General features: G+C 45.6%; 1 protein-coding gene across 1 annotated transcript in view; it reads left to right on the top strand.

Moving 5' to 3' along the window:
• The first annotated feature begins 417 nt into the window (after nt 1-417).
• Nucleotides 418-18,884, top strand: part of FGF2 (fibroblast growth factor 2) — a 31,037-nt gene continuing 12,570 nt past the window's right edge. The window contains exon 1 of the mRNA XM_032185947.1: nt 418-622. Within this exon, the coding sequence (XP_032041838.1) occupies nt 436-622 (187 nt within the window). The 5' untranslated portion in view covers nt 418-435. The remainder of the gene's footprint in view (nt 623-18,884) is intronic.

The raw sequence follows: 18,884 nt of genomic DNA, 5'->3' as shown, positions 1-18,884 counted from the left end.
CCAGGCGTGCGCCCGGGTGGTGCCAGCCTCAGGCACAAAACATGCACCCGAGGGGTTTGTGCTTTCCAGACGACGTGCTGGGTTGCTTTAGGCACACTGCTCGGGCAGCGGGCAGACCCGTGCTTGGCTTTTGCCGTGCTGCCCTTTGCCAAGCCACCGAGCCCCCCGCCCCTCCCAGCCCCTGCCCCGTGCCGCCCCCCCCGGGCCCCGCCACAGCCCTCCCCGGGGCGGGGCGGCCGGGGCCGGGCCCGGGGCCGGGGCCGAGGCCGGGGGAAGCCCGGGCCCTCCTCCCTGCCTCGCTGGGCGCCCCGGCCGGCCGGCAGCGGCGTTGCGCAGCTCCCGGGGCGGGCGGCGAGGCGAGGCGAGGCGAGGCTGGACGGGCGCGGCAGGGGCCGAGGCCGGCCGGGCCGGCGGGGAGCCGGCGGGGCCCGGCGCATGGCGGCGGGGGCGGCCGGGAGCATCACCACGCTGCCGGCGCTGCCCGACGACGGCGGCGGCGGCGCCTTCCCCCCCGGGCACTTCAAGGACCCCAAGCGGCTGTACTGCAAGAACGGCGGCTTCTTCCTCCGCATCAACCCCGACGGCAGGGTGGACGGCGTCCGCGAGAAGAGCGACCCGCACAGTGAGTGCCCGGGGGGTGCCCGGGCTGCGGGGCCGGGTGCCTGGCGCCTGGTGCTGGGGGGCAGGAGGCTCGGAGCAGGGTGTCCCTGCCGGGAAGGTGCCTTTTGCAGACCGCAGGATACCTTGAAAACATTCAGTACAGACTTGTTTGCTGATGTAACGTTAAGTCTTTGAAATGCTTCAAAGCAGGTGCAAGGGGTTGCTGCTTAGTTGTCAGGTAGATTGTCTCAGTGCAGCTCCTGCTTTTAGAAAATGTATTATTTTACAGGGTGGGCACCGTGACCTGCCTGTGCACTTGGCACAAAGAGCAGGTGAAATGTCTTACTGAGACTCTTTGTCTCTTTCCAACCTGTCCTCTGAGCAGTAGATGCACAGGTGGGGCTAAACTCTGAGAGACAAGGAGGGGAATGATGTGAGGAGATGCATAAAAAGGCAACAAAAGTTTCTGAGGCTCTTTGTATTCCTTTCCAGTTAGAACATTGCGCATCTGAAAAAAAAAAAAGGAAAAAAAAAAAAAAAAAAAGCTTTTTGTACAATTCCAAAGAAGTATTGCAACAGACTGTTCCCGAATAGCAGTATTGCTAGGTTGGGCTTCAGGCTGAGGCTGTTCTACTTTGGGACTCTTTGGTAAAATTGTTTTATGTAAGATGGGATGGATGAAGATATATATTGAACAGTATGTGTAGAGGAAGTTAGTAGTCAGTCTGACTAATATTCTTAGGAAAAGCTAGGAAACTTTCAGATTTCATCCAATGTGTTTTGCATTTCTGTCTTTCTCAGGTAGTGGTTTAGAGGGAAGTGTTACTTGATGTTGCATGAGTAGTAACAAAATATAACTATTTCCAAAACAACGCAGTAAATTACTGCACATGGGCTTTTCCAATGTTGGTGCCTAAAGCAAGGCATTAATGTACCATTTATGTGTCTGGTCTTCACACATACCAGTCAGTTACTGCACGGGATGAAGTGCTGGAAAGCACCCAGTAATATATTCAGCTTGATTTAACTTCTTGTGTTTGGGAAATGTGGAAATTCTTACAGGAAAGAAGTGTGCTTGGTTCATAAAACAGGTCTTCTTACCACGAGAAGTAGCTATGAGAATTTGCTGGAAATCTGACGCAAAGCAAGCCAATGACCTGGGTCCACGCAAGACTGAAGCTAGGTCTCCAGGTGCTGTCAGTGCTCCCAGGTGCTTACCTCGTGCCATGCTCTGCTTTTTGTGGTGAAAAAGGCCAGTAGCCCTGCCTGCTGTTCTGTGCTGCCCTAGCTGGGCCAGGCTGCCCTGAATCTTGTCATCATCCTTTTTCATCATAAGGCTTGCCCCCCCCCTTTTATTTTTAATGTCCTGCCTGAGCAATTCTAGTTTTTTTGTTCCTGAGTCTTTCTAATGTGTGTTTTCTTTTCCTGTTTAGCCTTATTGATACTAGAGTTCTGAACTGCCTTCTCATGCTGCTTTCCTAATAGGGAATTACGTGTGAAAGTCTTTCTGGTGTTGGTAATACCTTACTGACTCCATCCTATGCCTTTCCCTTTCAAGTTTCTCTGGTTTCCTCTATATTTTTCCCTGTCATTTCTTTCTGACTCCCATTTTTTATCTCTACCTTTTTCTTCTCTGTTTCTTCACTGTTACCTGCTGATTAGTATTTTTTCCTCTTTCACTGGATGCCTGTCTCTCTTTTTGAAACCCCTTTCTCTTCCTACCCTTTTTCCTGTTTAGTGAATGGTGGCAACAGGTAAAGGAAATCCTGAGTAATTAATGACTGATGTGGCCTCTGCCCTGCTCTGCAGACAGTCAGCTGCTGGGAGCTCTTCAGGTATCCCTCAGCTCTGCACTTTCTGGTCATCTGCAGAAAATGCCTTGTTAAAAAGAACAATTTGTGAGCACAGAACAGCTGGGCACTTCTCCCACCTGGTGGGGCTTGCTGCCAACAATTGCCTGTGTGCACAGGAATGCCACCACACATGAGCTGCTCCTTTCCCTGGTGTCAGGCTGTGCAGGGACACTTGCCTGGGGACAGTCCTGTGCCCTCCTCCTTTCCTTGCTATCAGAAAACAACTTTTTTTTTTTCTTTTTTCCTGGAAGAAGTCAGTTCTCAGAAGCAGAGAAATTAGCGTTTGGCGCGTCAGTGAGGCGTGTTGCTACGACATTACGTGGGTCACATCTCTAGCATCTTGGTTTTAAGTACGTCATTCAATACAAATCTGTACAGTGTTGAACTCTGATCTGGTGAACGCTGCTCTGTGGAAGTCCCAGTGAAATCTTGTGGTATTCCTGGCGGGTCACGTTGGCATGACAGATGGCAAAGAGAAGACGTAAACCTAAGACAATGTGAAAAGACTTCCAAAAAAAATTAGCAAAGAAAATATACACCTCAAATCATGAAGGCTTTTTAGGTTTAAATAAAAGGTTTTATAAGATGATTTTGAAAAAAAGAAATGTATTGGGTGCCGAGAACTTGGTTTAGAAAACCAGTTAAAGGACAGTTAGGAGAGATTCTTGTGGTAACTGCTATTACAAATTAATTAAACAAAATAGCATTTGATTAGCACATCCTCACTTTGACTTTTAAAGGGAACCCTTGTTTCAGAAGGTGAATGACTCTTCCTTTACATTTCAGACCTAAGTCTAATACTGTAAACAAATTTCCATTATCCGTGTCCTTTTTTGCCTCCCCCGTTCTGCAGCGAGCACTAAGGACAGCTTGTTCGAAGTATATAGTCTGTTTTATGTCTTGGCATCAAGAGTTTTGACTGTTTTACACTCACCCCATTCACTTGGGTTTATTCATAATCGTGTCGTCAGTGAGATGAAGGAATGGAAGTTTGTGCCCTGTGTGCTGGAGGAGAGGAGTCATATGATTCACGTAGCGAAAGAGCAGGACAATACATCTGCGATGGTCGATATTGCCACATCAGATGCGTGCTGCTCAGTGACATCAGCGAAGTGCCCCTTTGGACACACCCCAGGGATTTCTGTTTTTTTCCCCCAAAGAGGTATGTTTCAGACAAACAGAAAACAGAAGGCGCTTTCTTAGGGTTTTGTTTTGTAAAGCAAAACAAAGAAACATGTCTTGTTGTTGATCAACAACTTTTGGTTTATATTGTGGAAAAAGTGCAAAGAAGCCAGTAAGCTTGGAAAGGCTTTCAGAAACTCTCCGGAGGTGTTTGCCTCAAAGAGCTGGTGACGGGGAAAAGCAAGGGGAATGGGAAAGGAACGCTTAGCCATACGTTTTATGAAATGTCTCATAGCACAGCTGGTTTCCCTTCAGTTTCCCTCGCTGAGGAATGGTCGGCATTTGTATATTTCCATAATTTCTCAAGCTGCTGTATTTCATGACAAGTATAAAACAAGGCATCCAAGGAATCCTGAGCCATTTTCATCCACTTGTTAATGAGATGACAAGGCTCCGGCCAGTCACTCAGAAGGGATTCAGCAACATGAGCTTTATCAACCCTGCATGTCTGAAATACCTTTTTTTCTGCTTAGTGCCTAATTACCTTTCCAAAAATATGTCAAGAAAATGTAAAATAGGGTAATATTGGCCCAGGAAAATTTATTCTGAAGAAAGTTCTTTTCATAAGGAGTTGTTAATGAGTTATTTGTATCATAACATTTAAATGGTTAAACTGTCTAAATGTTTTTAACATAATATATTGAAGTATATGTTTTTAGAGCATAGCAGCTTAGTGAGGGAGATACAAAACTTACTGCAAAATCATGCAAATGGAAGAAAACGAGCTATGTGATTTAGTGTGATGGTTCAGTACCCAATGCTGAGTTTTATATAGGTGCTTCAGTTATTTAGGACTCAGAAGATCTCTTCTGTTTTGGTGTCCCATGGACATGGCCAGAACTATTAACAGGGTATCCTGTTCCAAATCCTGTTGGTAGGTGAGAGTTGACTTTTTTTTTTTTTTTTTTTTTTTTAAATCTGGCCCTAAATCTAAGCATCTGAATACATTGCTTCTACCCAAGTCTCTCTGAAAGCAGACTGATTTTGCATTACCTTTGATCTATTGCACAGCCCTTAGCTGTTGTGCCAAACACTAATGCTTTGCGACATAGTCAAGACAGAAATTCTTCCCGGCTCTCAGATGTAGTTGGCTTTAGGGAGTGAGGTAGCACAGAGCCCGCATGCAGGAAAGTTGGGAGTACGTTTCCTGTGTGTCTTTGGCTTACTTTATTTGTCATCAAAATACTGTCATAATGTTTTCTCCATGGCACTGCAAGGTAAAATAATTAAATGAGGGACAGACTGCCTACGTTGTCTGGGCACACCGAGGCAAGCGTGCTGCCAAGGGATGGGATGGATGTTCCCTCATCTGTCATCACATCTGCTAATCCTCTTACTCAAAATTGGGCAACTTTTACCTACCCCAGAGCTGTGTGGTTGAGTAGCGGGTGCGCTCTGAAGATGGAGTGAGGCAAATGCGAGATGCCCCCAGGCTGGCAGGGAGTTGTCCGTCTCCTACCTGTTTTGTGCCTGGGTTGGATAAGGCTGGTTGGAGCGGGGAAGGTTCCCAGGGCACGGCTGTCCACGGGTACACTAGAGGGCAGGATTTAGCCCTTAAAAATTCTTACGGGCTTTACAAATTGGGAGTGCTTAAGGTACTAAAATACTCATGTTAACAGAAAAAACAGTCCAACTTGTGTAGCCATTACGCAGCTGTAGATGAATGGCAAATGCAGATAATATATCGGACTTTGACAAAATCCACTCAAATTATGGAGGTACTCACAGAAACGTAAATTTTTGCAAAAGCTATCTGTATGCCTTATGTGGGTATGTTAAGACTTCTGGCAAAAGCTGCAGCTACACAAGTATAATATTTGGTGAAGGCATGGTGAAAACTTCTGGATGCTTGTCAACTTGATAAAGCAGAGCTATACATATTTGTGAATCGCTCATCAAGCGAATGAGATCAAGCTGCTAATGGTTTTATTTGGCTAATAAATGCTCAAAATTGTGCAGATGATCCTAAAAAGTTCATTTTGTGGAGATATGTTGAAAAACGCTTTACAGAAGGTCAAGTATTTTAGTAGTTTTTTTATTCTTTATAGATGAAGAGCAAAAAAAAAAAAAAGCAGTTAATTAAATTAAAAGCTTTTTTTTTTTTTTTTTTTTTTTTTTTTTTTAATATATGCCAAACATGAAGGACAAAGATTTTTAAAAGGCGTTCAAGTTCATCTTCCATAATAAAAGCAAGAGGAGTGCCAAGTGCACAGGCCGTTGAGTGAGCAAGAAGAGATTTAGCACTGGTTTGGGCAGTTGAATTAACAGTCCCAGGGAAAGCCTGGAAAAATGCCTCAGTTTCTTGTGCAGTTTTCACAAAATACATATATGTACACCTGTTTTATTTTCTGAAAGGCAGGGAACTGCTCCACCCCTGTTTTGGGGGACAGAATTCCATTTAATTATTCTTTAATTAATTAGTTTTTCAATCTTAATTTTAAATTCTCATCTTTTCACTGACATCTTTTTGTAAGCTACTCCCAACTCCCTTGGTTTGCGGCAAGCAGTTTATAAAAGTAATTGTCCAGTGGTTTCAGCACATTTAAGGCTGTTAACACATTGAAGTGAAACTTGTAATGAGACAGTTTCTTTGAAAGTGTTTTCCTTGAGCTTAGTATTTTTTCCCTTTTTCTCCATTTTTATTCCCCAGAAAAATAGTTTCTGGTATTTCTTCATTTGTTCAAGCAGTTAGAACCGAATCAATGAATCCATCCCTAACTCGTGATTTATGAAATTTGTATTCTGATTATTACTTCTTTCTTTTAACACTCTTGGGAGCATTATTCTCGGATCACTAGCTGTGTGTTGTTTCAAAATACTTGGGAGGCAATCAGCTGTACTACTGATGTATAACCCTAGAAATGGTGGAGCTTTTTGATTGTTGGTGGCATCATGTTTGGTGTCGTTACTTACTAAAAAATGGGCTATATAACTGTAGTACAATTGGGGAAAAAAAAAAAAACACACCTCAATGCTCAAGTTACTGTTCCTAAAAAATCAGATAGTTGCATGAAGTCTCTGATTTGGATATTTATAGTAAGTGATATTTGAAATATTTATGGCACAACTTTTGAAGCCCAGAAGTCTGTAATGGGATTGCATTTCAATTCTGATTGAGAATAAATAACCTTTACTCTTATTAGTATCCATTTAAGACGATGCATTTCAAAATAAAGTAGCTCTCATTATTTGTCTTTTTCAATGGCGTTTTGTGACAATATGTGGGTAAGCTAAAGTTCCTGCCTGCCTCTTCTGCTGCCTCCTTACTCTTCAATAAAAATATCTAAAGGGTGACTGTCCGGAGTGCTGATGCCATTTCAGGATTATTATCTTATATTTGTTTTGTTTATTCAGGGTAGGGTCAGATTCTGACTACAGGCTGATATGCTCGTCCGAGTGTATAAATGAGATGATGTCTACAAAGCTGGGTGGAGGTCATTTTACACAAACTGCCATGGTACGCTTCTGGTTGAGTGATCCTGTATGAAGTTATCACTCATGTTTGACTTTTAGAGCTCAAAACCACATTTCTTGAGTCATTCAAAGGGGAAAGATGTTAAGGATAGTAGGAGAGGGCAAATTAGGAACTAGACTCTGAAGTCATTTGCAATAACAATATGATGTTGGGTGATCATGTTCCTGTGTTACAGAGCTTGTAGCTTACCTTTTGTGATGAGACTTAAGCAAGTTTCATAAAACAGTTGTCATCGGGATTCCAGCTGGAATGTGAAAGTCACAAAATCCTGATGCTCCTGGCTATAAAGTCCTGCGTGGTGGTGTATTGTGTAAAAGCAAGGAGAGCTATCAGCTGCAGTACAGCTTGAAATATCTGCAGTCTGTTTCTCGGATTTTTCCTTTCTGCTCTCCAGCTGACCAGCCTGGTGCCCACAATGCTTGGTGCCCACTTGGAAAACTTTTTGCACCAGTGTGTTTTATTTATACAAGTCCTCTTGCCATTCTGTGTGTGGTGTAGCCCTGCAGTTATTTTTCCTGATAAAGGGTGTCCTTAGTGCTCTAAATGTACTGGCAAAATAGGTGAGGCTCTGGAAGCAGGCGGCACAACATCTTGGCCGTTGTGTGGTATGCCTTGTTGGGGGAAATGTCGGTACCACCTCTTGAGACTGGCACCATTTTTTTTGTCAGACTCTGTCTTTTCTTGGTGACTCTGGATACTAGGGAGTAAGTACTCAAGTCTCTTGGGTATTTCAAATTTTCCCTTTTTGCTTTTTTTTTAAAAATCTTTTTTTTTTTTCCTTCCTCAGTGTTGTATTTGGACGTCACCTGTTACTCTGTCAGTGCTGACTGACCAGGAGGTCCTCTGGCTAGATACTTCAGCTGGCCTACGGAGTCTCTGCTGCTAAAAGGGGTGGTCTCTTCCCTTTCCCCCCTGCTCAACTTCAGCTTTCGGCACCACTTCTAGCACAGAGTTCACCAGCAGGCCAGAGGTTGCACCTCTATTACATTTCAGGTTAGAATAGTCATTTTAGGACTGTTTTACAGTGATCGTTTGCACAGGCACACAGCTCTGGGAAGAGCAGGACTGACTGAAATTTCTGGATGTAGATTTCGCACCTGTAGAGTAGTTTTGTGCAATGCTTCCCTAGGACAGTCCTGTTGATATCTATGGGTATCAACAACTGAGAGGGATACAAAAACGTAAGCGTACTTTAGTGTAAAGAAGCAGGCAGCAAGGGTCATATAGAAGATGTATGGGGAGAGGCTGTCATCTGTGTTGGCAGGTCTGTTAGGGTATCCTGCTGTGCAGACGTGTCAGGCAGAGCAGTTTCTGGGAAACAGCATGTGGATTCAGTCCATTGGCAGTCACTAACTTGAATGGAGCAAGTGGATGAAGAGCTAAACATGCATCTGGCCTTGCCTCTCAATACGTATATGCGAAGGATTCACTTCATGGTTTTACAAGTGTTTACAGGATCCGTATGGACGTTTTACTGACAGAAATGCAGTTTATTTGGGAAATTTGAGGAAAAAAAGGCTGGGCCTAGAAGATTCACAAAAGCTGAAGAGATACATTGAGGGCTTGCTTTTTGCAGTGAAGTCAGGAACAGTGTGGAGATTTAAACCAGCAAACAGACTGAAACCCACACGGTACTGGTAGTGGGCTGGCTGAAGCAGCAGGGAGCCGGGCAGGCCTGCTGCAGATTGTGAAGTCTCTTCTCTTGTCAGGACAGTGCTTGTGTCCCTTCCAGTATGATATGAAGGTGTTCAGAACAAGCAGTGCACACTGGGTTTTTATTTGGAAGAAGTGGAAGACAGGGAAGTGACTTTGTCACGATCCCTTTCCACGTGGTCCTATAGGCCCAAGTTCTTGGCTCCCCAGTACAGGCCCGGTCCCGTGGTGAACTCTGTCTGCCTCCTCCAAGCCACCATCAGGGACTATTAAAGTTACCTAAATACTAATTATTTAATGTTACCTAAATAGTAATTATTTGATAGTGTTTACTATTAGTAATAATCCTAATTATTTATTGTTACCCAAATGCCTGCAGGAAAATCTGAAAGTGCAGCATGTGTTTTAGTTTTTGGCGTTGGGGAATTTGGTTTCATACAAAACCCAGATCATTGCACTGCGTTCAAAAGCAAGGTCAGGCCTTTCTGTGAAGGCTCTGCTTCGCTGTTATTTTGGGTCAGCGGTGATTGACAGCCGCTGTCCTTCGTTGGCCTCATGGTGCGCAGCCCGTGCTGTCCCCCTGAGGGTGCGTTATTTAAATGTCAGCACAGGGTGGATACACAGCCTGATGGAAGGGGATAAAATAGATGGAGGATGAAGTAAGGCTCTGGGCTCAGCATTGTCTTTGCATTGTCCTTGCAGCAAACTAGGTGAACAGGCACCAGTGAAATGCCATGTGCATGTGTGTGGATTTTGATTGCTTTTACTTAACTTTTCACAAATATTTATTGAAGAGTCAGCAGTTGATTCTGATAAAACATCTTTTCATTGGTACTGAAGCTTGGGGAAGTGCAAACCCAACATGGTAATTGTCTCTTACCCTTTTTGTCCGGATTCAGAGCAAATAGCTCCAAAGGGCAACTTCTCAGCTCCTTATCTATCAGCTTGTTATTTCTTCCTCCTCCCTTCAGCTGTGCTGTGTCCCTGGCACCCTGGGTGCATGACACAGTTCCTCTTTCACCACTGTGTTTCAGACTCTCCTGAGATCCAGCTGATGATTCTTCTTGGCATTTTTGAAATCCAGCTTTTCCTTTCCATCTGTAACACTTGAAGCTTATTATATCTATGAGGTGATAATCTCCTGCTGCTGCTGTGGCAGCCTTTTCCTTTCATCTCATCTGAATCAGAATCAGTTGTCCACTGCTCTGACATCCCTAAAACGCTGTGTGCTACTGAATACTTACTATTTGAGTATAGGAGCACTGAAAAATACCTTTTAAAATGGCTATGTTTTACCTTCTCTGTTTTCCGAGTGATGTTCTTTGCCTCGCCTCATTTTGTTCCTGCTTTTATGTGTGTTTATTTTGCTGCGTGAAAAACAGTTCATAGCTCTCATGACGTTAGTGAACACACAATAGACATAAAGAGCTTAAATTCTACCAATTCCATGTGCATCTTCTGACATGACTCAGTGATGTTATGTGAGCTAGACTGTTACAGCAGCTTTGTTTCAAAGCTGAACAACTGAAAGTGGTTATTTTAGCATTTACTTTTGTGAATGCTACATTAATACAAAGCGATTTAAAGAAACGTGAAGAATTACCTTATTCTTGTTAAAACAGGTCCTTCAGGAAAAGTCTTAAAAAACATGTGTACGCATTCATGGGTTTGATAATGAAACCCTAAAACATTTGTTCTCCATCAAGTATTTGGGGTAAGGCTGTTGATACTTAGAGATGGGGCTTTATTACCAGTACCCAGTAATGGTTCTTTGGTAAAGCAGGTAATTTTTTCTGCTTAGTTTTGCCCTCCTGACTTGAAGCGGTGCACTGGGTTCATCTGCAGCGACAAGAAGACTGCAAACAGTGGCAGCGAGGTATTTAGAAGTCCTTTATAAGATGGTGCATTCGCAGTGCTGGCACTTGAAATCCTTACGTAATGCCAAGCGATCGCTGTTTACTTGACTCAGCAGCACAAAACACTCGAGTTGTATTTTGTAAGCAGCACATGGGAACTCCAGAAGTGTTACATGATTCTGAAATTATTTTTCTACAGGATGACTTTACCATCTGTTACACGATGTTTGTAGGGAGCGTTTGGGGATGCTGCGCGTTTGGTAATCAGTGGTTCCTGAGGAGGCTTCCCATGTGATAGGTGTGTGTTAGGTGGAGTTGGGCATCTGTGGGAATCGGAGGTGGGATATAAATGAAAATAGATGGAGAACCTGAATAGGGAAATAATTTTAATTGTGTTCAGTATTTTTAATGTTTTGATTAAAGCTCCTAAGGCCTGTGAATGCCCGCATTGTGTGGCAGGCTGGTTTAGCGGCTTGATACCTGGTTCCACAAGTTGTTATTCTGTTTAAAGCCTTGGATTTACTCTTAAGTGTAACCGGAACTTTTCAAAGTGCTCATAGTTCAGGAGTGTATATTTTTGTTGTGGATGTTTACATTTTAAAGACCTTAGGTCTGTCTGCAAGTGGTTTTATGCCTCTGGCTGGCAAAAAGGAAAAAGATACACTTGGGATGCTGTCATGCGAAAGCAAAGAAATGTGCCTTTGTACAGGAGCGTGACTCACTGTTTCTCACTGTGACACTTCGTTTGCTCGAGTTTTTTTGGTGGCTGTTCTGTGGTTTTTGTTTTTGAAAAGACCACCTCTTCTGCCGAGGCTCGCTTGCTGTTTACGTGTGTTTCTCCTGTCTGCCCTGTGCACGTGTTCAAGGGTTTAGGCGGCGTTTGCTCCAGCAGCTCTGCCTGTGGCAGGGTTGTTTTACAACCAGACCATGAGAGCGAGCAGAGAATTGCTTTCACGTTTGCAGTCTCCGGACTGGAGATGCCTTGTATGCAAAGCCTGTCAGCCAGCGGAAGGCATTAATATGCCTGTGAGAAAGGCACGTCACAAAGAGTTGTAGGCTATATGTGGGAGAAATGCAGCCAAAGATGTTTCTAATTCCTAGAAATGAGGTTCAGTGGGCATCACCGGCGCGTGGGCTGAGGTTTGGATCTGGCCCACAGGGCAGTTTTGCCTGGCCCTGGAAATGCCAAAGTGGGGGCACTAATCTGTGTGCGTGTACACGTGTCTTTGATGAACCAGCCCGTGGCATTGGGAGGGTTTAGGACATTAGGTGTGGAGCAAGCACGCCTGACTGCACCTCGCTTGAACACCTGGCCGGGGATAGAAGCTGCACTGAGCATGAAGGCATCGGCAGCTTCTGCCACGGAGTACACAGGAGGGCGTTGCATTTAGCAACACGTCGTTCCTTGCTATTTTGCTCCTTGTTTTCTGAACTTCTTTGCATTTCTGATATTGATTCCCTCCAAAGGTGAGCCACGGCCACAGCAGCGAGGCAGCAGAATCGTCGCTGCTCTGCTCCTTGCTGAGCTGCAGGAGGACAACCGGCGTGGGGCTGGCGCAACAGCTTCACCATGGCGGTGCCGTTCGGGGGCCTCGTGGAAGGGTTTTCCTTACAGGGCCTCTGCAAATATGTTGGAGATGGGCCCTGAGCCTTTGGCTTGGATTTAGCTTTTCCGTAGCAGCAGAGGCTGCAGTAACGCTAGTAATTGATCCAGGGACGTGCAGCCTGGGGCTTTTCGGGGGGTACAGAAACTCTCCCTTCTTGTAAACTGAGAGTGAGGTGTTTGGCTCATGACCTTTGCAGTTCAAACAAAGCAGCTGTATGCTAGTGAAAACGGGGCTGTGCTAGTGTTGGATTCCTCCTCTTTTTCCACGGTCCCCGAGCTGCTTTGTTACTTGCCGCATCTGAGCTGTGCGTTTGCTCTCGAGATGTTCACTACCTGCACATAAGCTCTTGGAGCATTAGCTGGCCGTTGTTTTGGGGCCCAGCTGCCCTTTGGTGAAGCGTTGTCCTTCCCATCGTATTCTCCCGGGGAGCTAGTAGTGGGGTAGTCATGAAAAGACCTTCTCTCTCCTCCTGTGTTAAAGAAGGCAGTTTCTGTGAGAGAGGGCCTGTCGGACCTGCGTTTGGTGCGGTTCTGCGAGGCCATGGGTGTGCCTGCATTGAAGTCTGCAGTGATCTCTGCTAGGTCGATTGCAGTGCAGGAGTAGCTTAGGCTTTAATCACACCTCCGTTTGCTGTGTGAGTGTATCCAAAGCCAGGAGCTTCAGGCATGTATTTATTTTAGGGCTACCCTGATGTAGTAGGCAGATTTCCCATTTCCTTGTGAAGCCCTAGGAAAAAGGAGATGTTACGAATCCCTGTGGCTAACACATCTCAAATCCCACTCCCTTGAGGTGCAGGGCTTGGCCTCGAGCTGCAGTACTGCACCCTCAGTACTGCATGCCTACCCTGCCCCTTCTCATTGCTGTCTGCTCTTTACATCTCTCTCTTTTTTTTTTTTTTTTCCCTAACATTTGTCTGTTCCTTTCTTTCCCAGTGTGACCTTTGCTTTCCCTCTTCCTTTGTGCTATCCCGTGCAGCGCAGCTGCTCTCAGCAAAACAACAGCACGTGCCGGGGGCCCAGCGAGTGCCCCAGGCAAGGAGCTCGGGGTGCCAGCACACGTCTGATTGGGAGTGCGTGAGAGAGGTGGCACTAGCTCAGCAGCGAGTGGCTTCCAGAATGGGCTGCTCACTCCTTCTGAACTATTAGGTTGCTAGATTCTGCCAAGACCTTCTAAAGAAACAGATTTTCAAGGAGTGTTTTGGATGAACCCTTCATGATGCAGAGTAATGAGACCATTTGGGATAGTTTAGGTCAGTGCAGTATTATCTGGTCTGGGCCATTACAGAACCTTTGCGGGGTTGGGAGAAGGAGAAGTCCCGTAAAAGGACTTAAGAGCTTTCATCCTACACGTAACATTTCACTTCTGGCACTCAGGGCAATAAAAGACCTTTTGGAAAATATACACAGCTGCTGCATTCTCCACATCTGCAAGCATCTTTCCTGCCTGTGTGGTGCTGCTTGGCCATACAGCTCATTACTGGAGTACGCAGAACTGAATTGAACTTCTGTCTGAGCTCTTTAAGCAAGTGTGGGGAAGGTGCAGTTAGTGCAGAGATGTGATGGAAGCCCTGCCAACCACAGGGCTACTGAATGCCACTTCTCAGCTTTTGTACTCCTAGAAAAGCTTCTCGTAATTGTGAAGTAAATGCCCAGATACAACCGCTGGCCAGTTTAACCTGCAACTTGTCAATGTGCCCTGACCATGCATCCTGGGTCACCTAGGTGTAATGGTAATCTTTTGTCCACGGTCTGCTAATGACACGAACGTTTGCAGGAGCCTGTGCTGGTCACAGGGCAGTAACACAGCACTTACCGGGGGATCCGGGCCTGATCCTGGGGGGGGAAATTCTTGACCTTGGTGAAGATGCACATCAGGGAGTGGCCTTGAAGAGGTTTGGTCTCTTTGGATTGCCTTAGAATTAAAAAGAAAAAGGCCACTAAGTCCTTCTGCCTTTCACATCTTTCAGATGCCAGTGAGAATCGCTTTGCCAGAGTGTCAGTAGTTGAAGAGTGCACCTGAACATTTCCTGTGGTAATGGAAAGGAGGCTGGCCAAAACAAAAACAAAACAAACAAAACAAAAAACACCAACACCATTCTTTTTTTCTTGTATAATCATTTGTGTATGTATCCATCAGTGTATCCATATTGTTAACGCAGCCTCTGCATGTTGTGAGAAGACCATGTCCCACCTCTGTCCTGTTTTAATACTTGTGCAATGCGCTCAAGCCACATGCAGAGTGATGTGTTCTCCTTGTTCATGGCTGCTTACATAATCTGCTGTATAGAGATCAGATAGCAGCGTGAGCAAGGAGTCACATAACTAAATCAAAATCAGTGCTGGCAGCTCTGAGGTTACCCGTACAGCTCCAGAGGGCTGCGCTAAGCCCTTAGTGGTAGCTCGGATGCGCATGTCAGACAGCTGGGTGCTGGATTAGGGCTCCTTTTTCCCAGTCAGACCTCCTGAAAAAATGTCCTGTCAAAAATGAACAAGGTCAAAATTTTCATAGGACCTAGAATTCCTGTGTTTTGGCTCAGCTATGGTTTGCCTACCTTTTCAACCATTTCCACAGCACCCTCCTAAGTTCTCCATTTGACTGCTGCATCGAGATGTGGAGGTTGCTGTGGATCCCCCTGGGAGAGCTCAGGCTCAGGCGCCAATAAGGTGCAGAATTCCCCTGCTTTGCAAATGGGATGCACCACGGCAGCTGGAGACAGGATTTGGGTGCAGTCTGCCTGTGGAAAGCACTTTGCAGCTCCCGAGGGTGACAGACTGATTGTTTTATTTTTGTATGGGAATCCTTTTGCAAACCTGGAGAGAAATTCATGGTAACGGAATGACTGGGAAAAAAAAAAAAAAAAAAAAAAGATCTCTGGACCCATAACTAGAAAAATCTCCTTTGCCTGCTCTCCTGTGTTGAGCACTGAAGCTGTAAGGTCTTGCAGGGGCTTGGCAGTGCCGCTGCTGTCTGGGTGAGGTAACTGCAGAAGGGCTGTGGCCAGCTTGTGGCACCCTGCCTCTGGGCTTCTTTTGGCACACGGGAATTGGAAAACGTGGCTCTGAGAGCAGGGTGAAGGGATCTCCTGATGTCACCTGTAGGGTGAGCAAGGAGAGATTTGTTCATCATGTACCTCCTTACAGTTCTTTTCCCTGCCGTTGGAAAGTCTTATCAACATTGCTTGCTTGGGGCCAGGCATTTCCATAAGAAACAACTTTCTGGTGAAGGACATGTTTAATGCAGGCTGTCCCAAAGTCAATACATATCTATCAATTACTCTAATTTTGTCTTTCTGTGGCTAGTTACCTTTCTGCTGAACAATGTCAAGGCTTTATTTGTTTGTTTGTGCTTTTATCAGTTTGGTTTATCAGAGGGCAGTACCGCAGTTTCTTCTGGGCTTGCCATCTCGTCTTCTGGGAGCATCCTCGCTGCGGTATTATGAACTGCGTTGTTATATCCACGCCTGGCACTTTGTTAGCCAGCTCATCTCTGTAGGTAAAAGTGCTGTGGTGATGCTAAACACAGGAACAGCGAAACTGCTCAGAGGAGAGTTTTATTGAGGACACTTTTATAGTCTTGGCTTCAAGTTTAACGAGGCTGTGGCAGGAGAAGGTTTCAGATTCATCTATTACAGTTCGGTGCCTCAACTTCATCCTTCTCCCATTCATGTTTTCTAACCCTTTTTGTATCTTCCCAAAGATAGGGGAAGTGTTCGTCGCACACTAAAGGGCATGCTGCGGGTGTGAGCCGTGAGGTACGTGGTGCTGTGCAGGAGGGGTATGTCTTCAAGTATGCTGAAGACAAACATTATGGCCAGGTCTAAAATGAAGGCTCGTGTCTGAACCATTGCTGCTGGTGACCTTAGGGCTGCAAGAGGCGCAGGCCATCAGCATCAAGCGTTACGCTGTGCTAAGTTGCATTCGGCTAAACCTAAAAGAGTTGCTTCTGGGGCTGATTCCGTGGTCAAAATGTGTTTCTTTAGCAAATGTGTATTATGTCTTGGCTTCTCCAGATCAACATAGCACTGCTGCGTTAATAAATCCTTAAAATAACGCGGAAACCTGGAAGACTTAAGGTATTACTTTGGCTCAGCTTATTAGTGTGTTTTTCAAGTTGGAATGGGAAATCCAGAGAAACTGGTTTGGGTTTTGGGGCATTTAGTGAGCATTGCAGTGCATTTCTGACTCTACGGGATTTATTTTTTTTTAAGAGGAACTCTTTTTGCTTCTCTGAGCTAAGCAAATATTTTTACAGACCTTGCAAACTTTTAAAATGTTTGTTTTTACAGAATGTGAACTTCTGGCCCAGTACGAAATTGTAGGAGTTACTGAGCTTTTTTTTTTTTTCTTTTCTTTTTGTCAAGAGAAAGTCACGAAGAGCAATACAGCCGTGCTCCAGTAATTAATGCTGCCTTCCAGATATTTCACACAGCTGTTTCTCGTTAAGCCTGCGGTGAAAGCTGTGTGCTCGGGCACATGGCAAAGTCCATTCCCCCGGTCCCTGCCCCGAGCACTTCTCCACCTTCTGGCTCCCCGGCAGGCCGGGAGCTGTGCTGACGGCTCCTGAAGCTGTTCCCAAATCTGATCTGGGCCTAGTGGCACAGGGGGAGCTGTGTGTTGGATTTGGCATTCTGGGGTGAAATGAAACATTTCAACCACCTTTTTATCACTGCAGTTTCGGTGTTCCCTGGAAGTGCTATTAGTGTTATTGATGTTTTGTTTTTTCTTGCCTAAAATGGCAGCAGGCACGCAACTCTGAAGAGACCATTTCATCTTCTTTATAGTGCAGCGTTTGTGTTCATGTGGCTTCAGTTTTGTATAAAAAGTAATGGGCTTACTAGAAACTCCTATGTCTGCCTGTACCTACAGGAAGATCAGATGGAATAATGACAAAGCTTGACAAAGGGGGTGCAGCAGTTACCTGGGAGGTTTCATCTTCTGGTATTCTTCCTGTTGGGATTGCTCCCGTCCTGTCTTTTGGAGGAGCAGAAATTAAACAAGAAGTCTTCCACTTGGACTGCATAAAATATCTCCCCTCAGACTAAAAAGTCAAATAAGCAGCAGCCTCCCTCTGACTCTCCAGGGGTGCTTCCACTCCAAAATTTACCATCGTTTCAAGCATCTATTCTGCTAGCTGGAAAGGTGAGGCTTTGTAACAGTGCATCTTCACGCAGGAGAACCAATGACCCTACCTGACAGCAGGTGGGCAAATGAAGCTCATGTACCCATGCTGCCCACCCAAATTGCCCCGCTGAGCCACAAAAACCACCTTGTCATGCAGAGCAGGCCCGCAGGGGCTGCAGGCTCTCGGCAGCAAGCCCGGGCTGATGCAAGGCTGTGGCTGAGTGCTTCCGAGGGGACGGAGCATCGCTGTCATTTCCTCCCTCTGGGCTTTTATCGTGGTCAGATCTCTGCATTGCATCTTCAAATATAATTCCTTTTATATTATTAGCATTAACGCTAATTCCAAAAATAATTTCTGGGATGAAAACGGAGGAATGAATAAGTTGCAATCCCGGCGGTTTGGAAACGCTGCCAGCCTCCCTGCAGCTGAGTCACATCCTTCGCTCTGACACCTGACGGGGCCGCAGCCAGCACCCGCTTGCAACACCCTGCTGCTGCTTTCGTTAGCTGTGGCACTTCTTTGGCAGCAGTGCCCTTTCTCTTTTCCTGCCCCAGGAAGGTGAGAAGCTGTTCCTCAGCTATTCCTCGTTTTGGCTGCCTGTGTTGCAGCGAGCTTGCTTCCTGCTATGGGAGTACTGCTGCTCCTAAAAATGCCTGTTCAGTGCGTGTGGATGAAAGCACAGCTTTGTGCAGAGGAATTGTATTTATCTGGGAGGGCTTCTAGGTGTTAGGAGGATTTGGGGCTCCAGTATGGGCTGGAAGGTAGTGGCTGTCCGGAACAGAGGGAAAGCTGGGGAGTTTGGGAAACCCAGTTGTGCTCTACTGTTACTGAAATGTTTGTTTTTAGGAGAAAGCAGATTGAATCATACTGCTTGTACAAGCCATCTCGATGGACCGGAGCTGCAGGGAACAGGCTTGTTTTTCCTTTGAGGGCAGGGGGTTAAAGGGTTGGACCACATGTAAAGCTGCAAGCACTCAGAGCACCTGCTGCAGTTGCTGTGTGCACCTCTTCCCCTTTTCAAGAGATGTTTCAAATAATCAAAGTTAGGTTTTTCAGCGGAAGATGTTCTGAAATGGTTGGAATAGAGTGGTACCTCCTGCAAGGTTTAGGACAACGTGCCGTGCCCATGGCTTCCTTTCCCTCCGCTCATTCCCCAGAAAAATAGAAGTTCTGGCACAGCCGTTTGACTGCTTTTGAGCCTCAAATACCTGAGGCACGTAGAAGATGCTTGGTGTTTTTTTTCTGGGGTACTCAGTGTAGTTTCTGGTATTGTCGTATTCTCAGGCCTGTGTAGCTAGTGGTTGGAAAACCTGGACTTGGAGCACCATGGTCACAGATCCACGTGTCAAAGCGAGGCAGAAATGCAATCAATGTGCATGCAACTTCTGGCTGGCGTTCAGCTCTGCTGGCCACTGGCAGGCTTGGTGCGCCTGGTGTGCAGTGATGGGAGCAGTCAGGGAAGAAAAAGGAAGGAAGAAAGCTTATTGTCACAGCTTGAAACAGGCAAGGGGAAAGTCTGTATGTGTTAATCTCAACT

This window comes from Aythya fuligula, chromosome 4 (genome assembly GCF_009819795.1).
Source record: "Aythya fuligula isolate bAytFul2 chromosome 4, bAytFul2.pri, whole genome shotgun sequence".
In the NCBI taxonomy this organism is placed as follows: domain Eukaryota; kingdom Metazoa; phylum Chordata; class Aves; order Anseriformes; family Anatidae; genus Aythya; species Aythya fuligula.
This window is presented reverse-complemented; position numbering and strand designations above follow the sequence as displayed.